The 12801-nt window shown below is 35.2% G+C and overlaps 1 protein-coding gene across 3 annotated transcripts in view; it reads left to right on the forward strand.

The window, feature by feature from the left end:
- Positions 1-12801, forward strand: part of HERC2 (HECT and RLD domain containing E3 ubiquitin protein ligase 2) — a 94948-nt gene that overhangs the window by 46007 nt on the left and 36140 nt on the right. For all 3 annotated transcript variants that reach the window (XM_087938435.1, XM_087938437.1, XM_087938436.1), the window contains exons 46-57: positions 39-131; positions 2599-2767; positions 2866-2991; positions 5023-5131; positions 5352-5491; positions 5794-5984; positions 6258-6363; positions 6490-6581; positions 8156-8331; positions 10543-10654; positions 11506-11587; positions 11706-11849. In XM_087938435.1, coding sequence (XP_087794561.1) covers positions 39-131; positions 2599-2767; positions 2866-2991; positions 5023-5131; positions 5352-5491; positions 5794-5984; positions 6258-6363; positions 6490-6581; positions 8156-8331; positions 10543-10654; positions 11506-11587; positions 11706-11849 — 1540 coding nt within the window. The remainder of the gene's footprint in view (positions 1-38; positions 132-2598; positions 2768-2865; positions 2992-5022; positions 5132-5351; positions 5492-5793; positions 5985-6257; positions 6364-6489; positions 6582-8155; positions 8332-10542; positions 10655-11505; positions 11588-11705; positions 11850-12801) is intronic.

Below are 12801 nucleotides of genomic sequence, written 5' to 3' on the forward strand. Positions count from 1 at the left end.
TATTATGACAACTGGAACATTTGTTTTCTTTATTGTAGTCTGCTGTTGTAACAGAAAGCCAAACATATAAGAAAAGAGCTGATTTCTTAAGTAATGATGATTATGCAGTATATGTCCGGGAGAATATTCAGGTACGCATGTGTGTGACTATACAATTCTCTTTCTGAAAGAAGTATTATGCATAAAGAAAAGTAGATATGGACAACATCAATTAAGTTCAAAAAACCATTTATATTATTTTTCAGGATATTTCAGTCTTGCCTTTTATGAAGGTACTGACACCCTTCTTCCATCTTCCTCCTCCTTCTCTTCCTGCTTTATTTTTATCAGTGAAAGTTAATGACAGCACAGGTTTTATTTTATTTATTCTGTCCATTCTTAAAGATTTGGGCAGCTAATATTTCAAAATTACAAACCAATAATAACATAAACATTTCAATGGAATCTCTCAATAGAACTGAAAAGATTCTTATATGATAACCTGGAGGATTAATACCTACTTACATAGGCAATATATAATTAAGTAGACCATTTGCCTGATTCCCAATAAGTTAGCTTCTAGTACTTATGAACATGTACAATAGTTGAGCTTTTTATAATGATTAAAGAAGTTTCATAAGCTTTAAAATGTATGATGGAAGTGAACAAAATATGTAACTCCAGATATTAATCTATCCCCCTAGCTATGTTACTTATAATTCATGGGGGATGTAATTAAATGGTGCTGTGTAGGTCTTTGTGGTGTGCTCTGCAATTTTGACATGCTTCTGAGAAAGAAAAATGTAGCTAGTTTAAAAATTTCCAGACAAGCAGTTTGTGCCCCAGTGTGCTTTAAAAAAATATTTTGAAATAGCAGCCTTAGAATTCAGCAACACCCAGAAGACGAAATGTTTTCTACTACAGTAATGACTAATTTATGCTGTGCTTTCAATAGAGTACAAAACTGAAAACACACGTTAATCTTTAAGAACAGCTGTTTAAAATCTTTAAACAGATTTTAAAATATGATAGTTGTCCTTTTCCAGAGAACCTGGATAGAGTGTAGAAAATATACCTTAGGTCACTTAATAAGATTGACTGTATGACTTTTGTATTTAAGAATGTATAGAATAACTGCCATTTGCTAAAACATGGCAGAGCCTTCAGTTTACATCTAACATGAGGACCGACAACATTAGCTGCTTTAGAATTCTCTCTACTGCTAAAGATTTAATATGTTCTAATACATATACAAAATAATAGATGGCACTGCCTAGGTGAACTTTTCAAAGTATGGAAACTAAGCAAGGTTGGATCTGATTACCAGCAGGGAATATCAGGGCTTTAAAGCTAGACTGGGAAATTGAACAAGTTTGCCAAGGTAGGCACTGGCTGACCATTTCTGCATTGTTGCCAAGATCACTGCATGGACATGTCCATGAGGTAGTCAGTTTGAGGGTGGGTTGAAGGTGATTTTACCATTACAAAATTATGAACCTATAACTAGTGTGTGTGTGTGTGTGAGAGAGAGCGGGGGGAGGGGCGGGAGGGAGAAATAAACTAAGCTGAATCTCCAAGAATATAGAGGGGTTAAGGGGATAAGGGGTTGGAAAATCTGAGTCATAAATAAGAAAGGATGTCCGCTTTGACAGCTGTGTACCATATTATAGAACTGAAATTACAATGAATGCAACAAACATTTTATTTTGTATCAATTGATCGTATGTGAATTCTTTTACAAAGAAATTGATGGACTCAGTTAAATACTGGCAATCTGCCTTGAAATACAGTTAACAGATAATCAGAGTTGGAAGGGACCTTGTAGGTCATCTAGTCCAATCCCCCGCCCAAGCGGGAGACCCTACACCATTTCTGACAAATGGCAGTCCAATCTCTTCTTGAAAGTCTCAAGCATTGGTTCATATGATCATCATGTGCTATAGTGGCTCCTTTTTGAGCATATATTCATATTGTTCTGAAAAAGTCATTGCATTTTTATAGATCATGCTATTTTGAATTGTGTACCAGTGATTTAGAAATTAACAAGAAAAAAAGATACGATGCACTTTGTTTCAAAAAATGATGCTGGAGGAATGGTTATTGTTGGACTATTATATAGTAGGCTAAAGTAGTCAGTTTTTGATATATTTGAACAAGCATTTTGCTCTTGGAATCCCAACTGGAAGACTGTTTAGAAATTTTCCCCATATATGCTTAATTTTTATCTTGAACTAAGAAAGAAGTAGATAGAAAGCAAATACTTTAAATAAATAACCTAAACTTATGTTTTCTTAAAAGTAAATTGATTGCAATGGTAACAAACCATTATATGGGACAAAAAGATATGTAGTACTAAGTTGGTTTAACATTTAAGATATTTTTTCAGGTTCTTTTTATTTTTTATCTTAAATAAAAGTCTGTGTAGAATGATATTAGGATTACATATTGAGAACTAAAAAGATTTTTTTCTCCACCAAGTTGTTATTAAATATTTTTATAGCTATCTTTTTCCCTAGTAGTTTCTCCTTTTACAATTTTCCTTATTATATATAATATTACTTGAATGATTTATATATCAAGTTCTACTTTGGTCTTTTCACTTGTTTATTGTTGTCTTAGGTGGGGATGATGGTCCGATGTTGCAGAACCTATGAGGAGGTTTGTGAGGGAGATGTGGGTAAAGTTATAAAATTGGATCGTGATGGTTTGCATGATCTCAATGTGCAATGTGACTGGCAACAAAAAGGTGGCACTTACTGGGTCAGATATATCCACGTTGAACTGATAGGTGAGTTGAAGATATAAAGTAGTATTCTGATTATATTCATAATGAGACATAATTTAGAATTCAAACCAATTGATATCACTGATTTTAATACTTTATAGGATTCCCACCACAAAGCTCTCCATCGCACATAAAGATTGGGGACAAAGTTCGTGTAAAAACTTCTGTAATGACACCTAAATACAAATGGGGATCTGTTACCCATAGAAGTGTGGGTGTAGTAAAAGGTAATTTGCATTTTTTTAAAAAAAAATATAGGTGGAGGTGTTATGAATAATTACAGATGTTGTCTCAGTACAGTGGTTGTGCTGCTACAAAATAATATCCAACTGTTCAAAACTTGATCTTCCTCTTGTTATTTTTTTCTAATAGTTTTTTGAAGAATGTCTACAAGTGGAAAATACTTTGCATGTGGGTGGGGATGAGTGCTTTTTGACATTTCCTTTCCTTTTTCTGCAGTGATGTACCTTATGTTGTTCCAAAGGGTTTCTGGGCTGATGAAAAAGAGGAAACTCTTTTAAAAAATCACTGACTTAAATTGATCCTGGAAGCAGAATTGCTTGTTTGAAAAGAGTAGGAGAATGAGATATTTATACATCATTATTTTGACATCTTTTTAAAAACAAATTTTCACTGAAAGCTTTATAAAAAACATAACAAATAAAACAAGATAATAAAGGGTATAAATAAAGAAAGAAAAAAGAAAAAAGTGCATAAAGAACAAAAAGAAATAGAAGAACCTTCCGATTTATTTTGCAGCAAATATAATTACAATTCCAAAATAATCTCTTAGAGTAAGAGTATGATTATAAAAGAAAGCTCACTCTTTTCTACTACCCAGCTTTTCCCCCCTAATCTTGAAAATCACAAATCATAAGTGCATTTTTATTGTTATATGCAAAAAAGCCAATAAGTGGTTTCCAGTCAGCCATAAAGGTAGAGGTTTTTTCTTTACTATAAGAGGTTAATGTAGCCATCTCCACAAGTTCCATCATCTTTACCAACCATTCCTCTATTGTGCTGAACCTTTCCGCTTTTGGGCATGCGATAGATTCACCCGGGTGGGATTCTACCGGTTTGGATAGGTTCTATAGAACTGATTGTTATGATTCTGCACAGTTCAGAGAACCAGGAAATTGTGCCCCTGGCTGGCCCCGCCCTTCTTTACCCACCCCTCCCCTCCCTGCCCAGTCAGTCCTTATCACGCATGTGCGACATTGCACGCATATCTGACATACATTTTTACCCACTCAGTCACTCCTTAAGGTATTTCTTTCCCCCCTCCCAACAATCAGCTGTTCCAATGATCAGCTGTGCCTGGATCCCCCTAGCTGTCTTACTGCTTCACCTAGGAGGCTTCCCTGAGGCCCAGGAGGCAAAAAGGGGTACGCGAGCTCCATTCTTTGCCTTCCTGGCCCCAGGGAAGCCTTCTGGGAGCAAAAACGCCCCCCCAGGAGGCTTCCTTGAGGTCCCCAAAAAGGGGGAAAATGGGGGATGCTACTCCCACCCAGTCATGGCCACGTCCACTTAGCCAGTCCCACCCAGGCATGGCCATGCCCACCTAGTCATGCCCACCTAACCACGCCCACAGAACCAGTTGTTAAAAAATTTGAATCCCACCCCTGGATTCACTACAGATATTATGGCTTATATCAGGGGACAATTGTTTCTTTGACTTCCTGGTGATGTCTCACTGAATTTTTTAATATCAAATGTTATAAAATTCTGTTAAATAAATTGCTACCCTTGAATTCTAATATTCCTCTTAGAATTATAGTAACAACAGCAACAACTTATTATTATTTTAAGAAGATACTTGGTTGATACCTAGGATGCTGGCAGCAATTCATATCAACCATCAGTGCCAGTCAATGATATTTGTGATACATTTTTAAATATTTAGTTGACTGAGTTTCATATTTAATGAATCATTATCATCATCCATCATCATCATCATCATCATCTATATGTTCAAAAATTTACTGTGGATAATTTGAGTTAATTCCTTGATTCACAATTGGAAAAATAACAGTTTTGAAACACTGTAATATTAACATACCATATATTCCAGGAAGTGTACATTTATCAATATAAAGTATCTGAAAATGCAGTAGTGAATACATGTGTATCTCTAACTCTTACCTTGTGTATATTTTTATATTGTTGATTTTACTAGTTGCTGAGAATCACATAAGATCACTGTATTTAATTTCTAGAAATAAATAAATGAATAACTCTTTAATATTTCCTTGCCAAAGCTTTTAGTGCCAATGGTAAAGATGTTATTGTTGATTTCCCTCAACAATCTCATTGGACTGGATTATTATCAGAAATGGAACTGGTTCCCAGTATTCACCCAGGAGTTACGTAAGTTTTTCCACTTTTTTGGGACAAATTTTATTTTGTTAATTTTTTGCATCTTTCCTTTGCTATTTCTGTAATGTGTCCTATTTGAATTCCACAAGGTGGCAGCAGTTAAATCTGAAACAATAGAATTTCTTAACCTTGGGAGAATAAAAAAATATGCAAGATGGTAAATTGAATGTTAGTCATAAGTGCAGTCATTTATTTTTTTGTCATCATTCAGGTGTGATGGCTGTCAGATGTTCCCTATAAATGGACCTAGATTTAAATGCAGAAACTGTGATGATTTTGATTTCTGTGAAACCTGCTTCAAAAGTAGGAAACATAACACAAGACATACTTTCGGCAGAATAAATGAACCAGGTATATTTAAATAAACTCAAATATATTTTCATTATCATTTCATGAAATATTTCATTTATTTATGTTCTTGAGAACAATTGTGTATTTTTTGAATTCTTTGTTTTTATAATGCACAAGGTAACTTGTATTGCAACTTCATACTAACCAACTTTTTGGCTGCGTAAAATTATGTACAAAACTATATAGTGAGGGGTATACATAAATATAGTTAGACAAGTACAGTTTCCTTGTTTTTAGCATTTGTACTGTACTGCATTTTTACTGTTGAATTAGTATAGCTATCTTCCAACTTTCAACACCAGGCCAGTCTCCGGTATTTTGTGGTCGCTCTGGAAAGCAGCTAAAAAGACATCATAGTAGCCAGCGAGGCATGCTGCTCGATGATTGGTCCAGAATTGTTAAAAATTTGAATGTGTCATCTTCTGTGAATCAAGCTTCCCGTTTGATTGATGGAAGTGAACAGTGTTGGCAGTCCTCTGGCTCACAAGGAAAGGTAAGTTTAAAAAGAAAAGTTTATTAAAAGAACAAAAACAGAGTAAAGCAAATAAATTCAATAATGTACTGACAATTAGCAGAATAAATCATAACATAACATTCGCTTCTCTATTATACTTGTATAATTCCCCATAATTCAAAGTGGCAGTAGATAATTATTTTTGTCTTAGTAAATGTAGTTTTTAAACTCTAAGAAATATTACTCAGATATAATTGCTGTTCATAATAAGTCTTCAAAAGATTTGAATTAATCGAATATAACATTTTCTAGCACTGGATACGGTTGGAAATGTTTCCTGATGTCCTGGTACACAGATTGAAGGTGATAGTGGACCCTGCAGACAGCAGTTACATGCCTTCTTTAGTTGTGGTCTCAGGTATGGCATGGTTTGAAAAGAAAGAAAGAATCAATCACTTTTTGTCTTTTCAAAGTTTTGTAACACTAAAAAAAACCTCTGCAATATATAAATAGTTCAGTATGGCTTTGTTTAATTTTTTCATAGGTGGAAGTTCTTTAAATAATCTCATAGAGTTGAAGACTATCAATATTAATCCTACAGATACAACAGTTCCACTTCTTGGTGATTGCACAGAAGTAGGTATCTGCTGATTATCAAGAAATACAAATATTGTTTTTAATGGAGGATAATATCTTTTAAAGAAATGCTAATAATTTTTTGGTTTGATGTTGTTTCTCATACTCAACAGCTCTTTAATTTTTTGTTTTGTTTCAGTCGGTTATTTACAATATGGATTTCTGGTCTATTTTTTTTTCCTGCTGGTTTAAGGACTTTACTGCATTTTTCACATTAGGAGGCTCCTATATTAATTATAATTCATGGCTGGTGGTAATGAACATTCTCAACAAGTTTCTGATAGTATGTACCATAAATCATATTATCAGGTACAAAATAAAAAGTTATAAGACCAATACTTTAAAATACCAAAATTATAGTAATGTAGTATCTCCTAATAATAGAGTTAATTATTAAAAGCTATTCTTTCTATTTTCCTCCCCATCATATATAACAGGAGGGAGAGTGTTTTCTGGTAGAATGGGTTACAACTAAAAAAACACTGAATTTCATTCACATCTCCCCAGATCTCTTCCTGGGGTGAACCTTCAATATTCTCACAAAGTGTATTTGAACTATTCTGTCTGAAAGCAGACAGTTTTGCAAGTTCATGGATGACAGCCAGATAGGGCCTTATAGGTCAAAATTAGGACTTTGAATTTTCCCTGGAAGCTAATTGATAGTCACTGGTATTATATATAAGAAACAGCTCTCACTCACTGATAAGTGGACTTCTGCTTTTTTCACTAACTGCAGTTTTTGATTATCTTCAAAAACAGTATCTATTCTAGAACACTTGGCAGTGATCTGTATGGGAGGAGACAAAACCATGAGTTGCTATTACTAGGGCTTCTTTTTGTAGGAAAGCTTATGTATGCCGCATTAGCTGAAGCTAGGCTTAGATTCTTGCAGCCACTGCCTCCATCTAATTATAGAGTAGGTATATGTAATGGTATGTGTGAATGGCCTTGGGACACAAGAAAGAGATGCAGCCAGGGTGACATTCTTTCAAACTTGCAATATTCTGTTAATGTAACCTCCAATAAAGTAGAATTAATTCAACTAGTCATGCTTTCTGTCTGGACAACATTGCAAAGTTGACATCCATTGTGCAAGTTTGAAAGTATATTTCTTCCCCGTTGCCTCTACAGCCCAAGAAACTAGGGAGGGTCCCTTCTGAAACATTTGCCACGACCACATTCCTGCTGCTGTCAGATAAAGCTGCCCTTTATCCAACTGTTTCTTTGGATATAGCTCTTCCTCATTGTTGTGTGAGAGTATATCCTATAACAGGAGAAAACAATCATTAGATTTGTTGGTGTGTTATTTATTTTGTGTGACATCTGACTTCATCACATTTGTTCATGTCAGTAGCTAATAGGTATCTGAATGTTAAGTCTAAAGCATTTGTCATCGTTTCTAATTCTGTGTCTTTTGTCTTAGTTAATTTGGAAAGGGATGTGAAAGACACTTATGCTAGCAAAACAGTTTTGTTGAAAAGATGAAATGAATCTTGAATCCTTTTTCTTAATGATGTTGAACACTTTAAAGATTCAAACAATGTAAATATGAAAATATAACTCTTTTTTCCAAGTATCACAGATATATTGAGGTGGCTATTAAGCAGTGCAGGAGTTCTGGTATTGATTGTAAGATACATGGCCTGAGTATACTAGGACGTATCCGAGCAGAGGATGAAGACTTAGCTGCAGTTCCCTTTCTTGCTTCTGATAATGAAGAAGAAGATGATGATAAAGTGAACACTGGGAGGTATGGAATATTAAACAATTCATCTTTTAAAAACTTTTTTTGTAATTATGCTAGATATTTTATAATATCAAATCCTACTGTGTGATTAGCATTAGCAGACCCTGCATTTGGAATATTTAGGTCAATCTTTTAATTAAATTTTATTAGCAGATTATGGCAACCGAGTAACTGCGCTCTTAAAGCATTTTATAATCCATTTTTAGTACATTTTATATAGATCATTTGAATAGTATAACAAAATAAAACAATAGCTTTAATGAGGAAGGGCTTATAAATATGCAGAAAGGGGTATGAAATAGACTGGAAATACTGTACATTATATACAGTTATCTTGTTTTAAGCATTTTGCAAAAAAGAATGAAGGCTAAAATAGTTTATCTTCCAGTTTATCTGTTTTGTAATATTTCTAGCCCACCTCAATTCAGGTAGATGCTGAATGGATTACAACAAAATCAAGGCATAAACAAAAAATTAAAATTGAGTACAAGTAGCAAACATCATCTATATAATCTAATATCATTCAGTTAAATTAATCTGAGTGCCAAACACTACCTACCTAGGACAATATCACTTAGGTTAATTTTCAAAGTGCTGGTAGAGTCAAGCCTGTTAGTACCTCTTTCAGAAGGGGAAAACTGCAACAGTTCTCCTTTGATGTCCAGTCTAGATATCATGATTCAGTTTTTGCAAGGTTTTCCCCGATATATCAGTGCTGCAATGTAAATAGCCTTAAAAGCAGTCTGAATTGGACTCAGAAACCAATTGGTAACTAGTGCTGCGACTTTAAAATAGGTGATGTTCTTGGCAATGTTGACCACCAGGAATGTAGCTGCTGTATTGTAGTAATTGAAACTTCTGAATATCTCCAAAGGCAATCTCATATATGGCTTGTTGCAGTAGTCCATCTGAGCAGTGATGAAAGCATGAATTACTGTCTCCAGGGCAGCATAGCCCAAAGAAGGTTGTAACTGACACATGAGTCAAATCTTCCCCTAGCCATGATTTATATCTACTATTAAGCAGAAGTTGAAAGCTGGGAGACCAGGAGAACTCCAGGGTGGCAATATTGTAGCAGGCATATCCCAAGTCTGAGGATTTTTAGGATGTGGTTAGGAAAAACACTTAACTCAAACAAGATAGAGGGGCTATTAAATCTGAGACTGACCAATTTCAGAATTGTATTTTTGACTCCTATGGGATTTTGCTTCCACCGTAAAAGCAGACTCGTAATCTGGGGTTTTCTGGGAGTGAAATAAGAGATGGAGAATATAGCCAAAAGAGTTTTTGAACAGCTTTGGCTGATAGTTACAGCCTTACCTGGTACAGTATGAAGTGAAGACAGTCGCTGATACCTTGGTATCTCTCTGTTAGAATACACATGAGTGCCAAGTCTATCAAAAAAAAAACCTGATCAAAAATGCATGGTGTATGTGCTTAGCAGTTGGCCTTAATACTGTTATGTCACATCTTTACTGCAATTGGTACCAACAGGTTTCCAAGTGTTGGTAACTGCCTGTAAAGCCCTATATAGCTTAGGAACTTGGTATCTTAGAGATTGTCTTTTCCAACAGTTTCTGCCCACCCCTGAATATCAAGGAAATGCCTTTTGAGAGCTCTTACCTATGAACAAGTAAAGTTATCTTTTACTTGTTAATAGGTAGGAGCTCTCAACAGGGGCAAGCATTCTCTATAGCAACCCCCATCCCCTGAAGTAAGTATCACCCCACCTCAGGGACTTTACAGAAGATAGTGAAAACATAGCTACAAGCCTCCTGGAGTTTGGCTGGTTTCAGGCAGTTAGATATATTTTAGAAATTTTATGCACCAGCACAAAATTAAAAGAAAAAATTATACATTCTCAGGATTCTAATGGCTTTAACAATCCCAAAACATTTAATCATATTGTACTTGAGATTCTAGCTAGCCTAATTTGAAAAACAAGTTGTAATGGAGCTGTTGTTACAAACAAAATGCTGGAAAATGGATGCCCTTCCAATGTTACAATATCAGAGTTGGTATTTTGTGTGTGTGCAGGACCAAAATCCTGACTGTAAAAGTACATGTTTAATATGAATAATTGAATCATGGTACATAACAGGAGTACATATGAAAGACTAGTGTTGATCAACATATCAAAGAAAAAATATTTCTTTTTTTCCTTTCTGTTTTTTAAACAAAATTTCAAATCTAATATATTGTGTGCATTCTTAGTCTTATTAGAAAGAAGACTACAGGCCTGGAATCTGCAGCTTCAATTAGGACAAAAGTCTTTGTCTGGGGCTTAAATGATAAAGATCAACTGGGAGGATTGAAAGGTTCTAAGGTTTGGATCTTGAAAAATTGAAACTGTATAGAAATTAACTGTGTTTCCTGATCTCACTGTCATAAGCAAAAACATGAAGGAACCTGTAAGAATGGTGATTAGGACAGTAATAGATGGCTACCCAAGTAGGCGGTATGTGATTTGGATTTCCTTCACTGGTTGCTTATTACACAAAATTTTGCATTTCTGCTACAGTCTCAGATGTAAGCAAATAAGGCTGGCTGTATTGAGGATTCTGGCTTTGAAAATAACGTGAGCTCTAGAACAGATGTTAATGTTTAGTGACTTCTGTGATTTACAAATCAAAGGAATGTAATAAGAGCATTTTTTCTGGCACTTGCTGTAAAATGGAGGAAGTAATACATCTGGGTACCTTGCAGAAAGGTTTGAATGACCAAAATGTCATTCAAAATACGTTAGGCCAAAAAACTACGAAAGGTAGATAAGCCTGCTCCTAAATATTGTCCTTTCAAAGAAAAATAAGAATGGATGGAACTGTCCGCCCTATAAAGCTGACTGAAGCCCTTTTGGAGTTTCAGTATTGCTACTGGAACCCTGACAGGAACACTGCTAACAGGTAGCAGAACAACACTGTTTATAAGACAAATAGGGAATAATTAGACCATAGTGATGACTATCCGAAAAAAATACTGAAGGACTTCAATATAATTGATGAAATGCATTTTTCAGAATAATTATTTCTCAAGAAAGTGCCTGGGAAGAAACAAACTTAAATATTTTTTAAAAATTCCAAATATCTAAAATAGCCAGCTGGATATAAAGATTATTGAATGTGAAAAGCAATAAACCAGTCCACCTTAGCAGTGAATTTTCCTGTTTACATTTTACAGATCAAAGTGCCTTCCTTTTCTGAAACCCTGTCTGCTTTGAATGTGGTGCAAGTAGCTGGCGGTTCTAAAAGTCTTTTTGCAGGTAGGAAAGCTTTTTACTATGCACTTTGAAGGTTACATAGGAAGGATATAATTGCGAACAACACTTATAATTGTGCCAATTTCATAGTAATGGAACCAAAATTACCTTTATGTTTTAGTGACTGTGGAAGGTAAAGTGTATGCCTGTGGAGAGGCCACAAATGGAAGGCTTGGATTAGGCCTCTCAAGTGGAACGGTTCCCATTCCCCGACAGATTACTGCTCTCAGTAACTATGTAGTCAAGAAAGTAGCTGTTCACTCAGGTACTAACATATGTTTTTGTGTTTGACAATCAATAAATAAGTGAAATGGAACTTTTTGCATTGTATCCATTGTATATTTCTGGTGCTGGTTTGTGAGAAATGCTTTGGAAGATCCAACTGCACACACACCAGGCTGGTCTTACCCTGTTATTACTTAGTACAAGGAAGTATACACACAAAAGAGGCATGAAGGTTTAGTCTTAACAGATTCTTCTTGGAAAGCTTTCCTCTGGTATAGAAAACAAGTAATTTAAAACATAGATTTGTAGTAGAAATAAGCAGAAACCAATAAACTCACCATATAGATAGAAAGTTGTTTTCTTGTCCTCATTCAAAGTAGTTAAAAATACTTACATTTCCTGACATAATGTAACACAGGTGGCTATTGCAAATCATCTGAAAAAGGACACGAATTTGGGAATGGACTTAACTATGAAGATAAAGCTTTTCTCACTTTAATATGATACTTGTGCTGGCATATTGAGTTAATAAGGTCCCAAGAGGAAGTCCTAGGAAAATTCTTTGTTTCAGCAGTTGAAAGACTGATACCATTCGGAGAAAGGGAAGTTTGGATAAAATTAGGTGCAAAATGTTTTTTCCTTGATGGAAACAATTAAAAAAACCCTTTTCCTCAGTGTTATGGTTTAAGCCTGCTGAGAATTGCAAAGGGTTTTCAAGTTTATTTTCTCCACGAATGAAGGAGAATTTATGTGTCCCAGGATAATGCTGCAGGATCCAATCTGGGTGGGTCACCAGGACCAGAGGTTTAGCTTTCAGACTCATGCTGGAACCCATCTTCAGGGAACTCCTCTCTAGCAGAGGGTGTGCTGTTCTGTGTGTGTTATTTATATGGTGCCTGTTGTATGTGGCTTTTTAGATGCTGATTGGGGTATGTTGATGGCTGAATTTTAAGTTGTTGGCTGTCGTTTGCTTGTGTTGCCTAGCCCTCGCC

The sequence above is a fragment of the Pseudonaja textilis genome, chromosome 8 (assembly GCF_049901715.1).
Source record: "Pseudonaja textilis isolate UNSWEBS1 chromosome 8, rPseTex1.2, whole genome shotgun sequence".
NCBI lineage: Eukaryota > Metazoa > Chordata > Lepidosauria > Squamata > Elapidae > Pseudonaja > Pseudonaja textilis.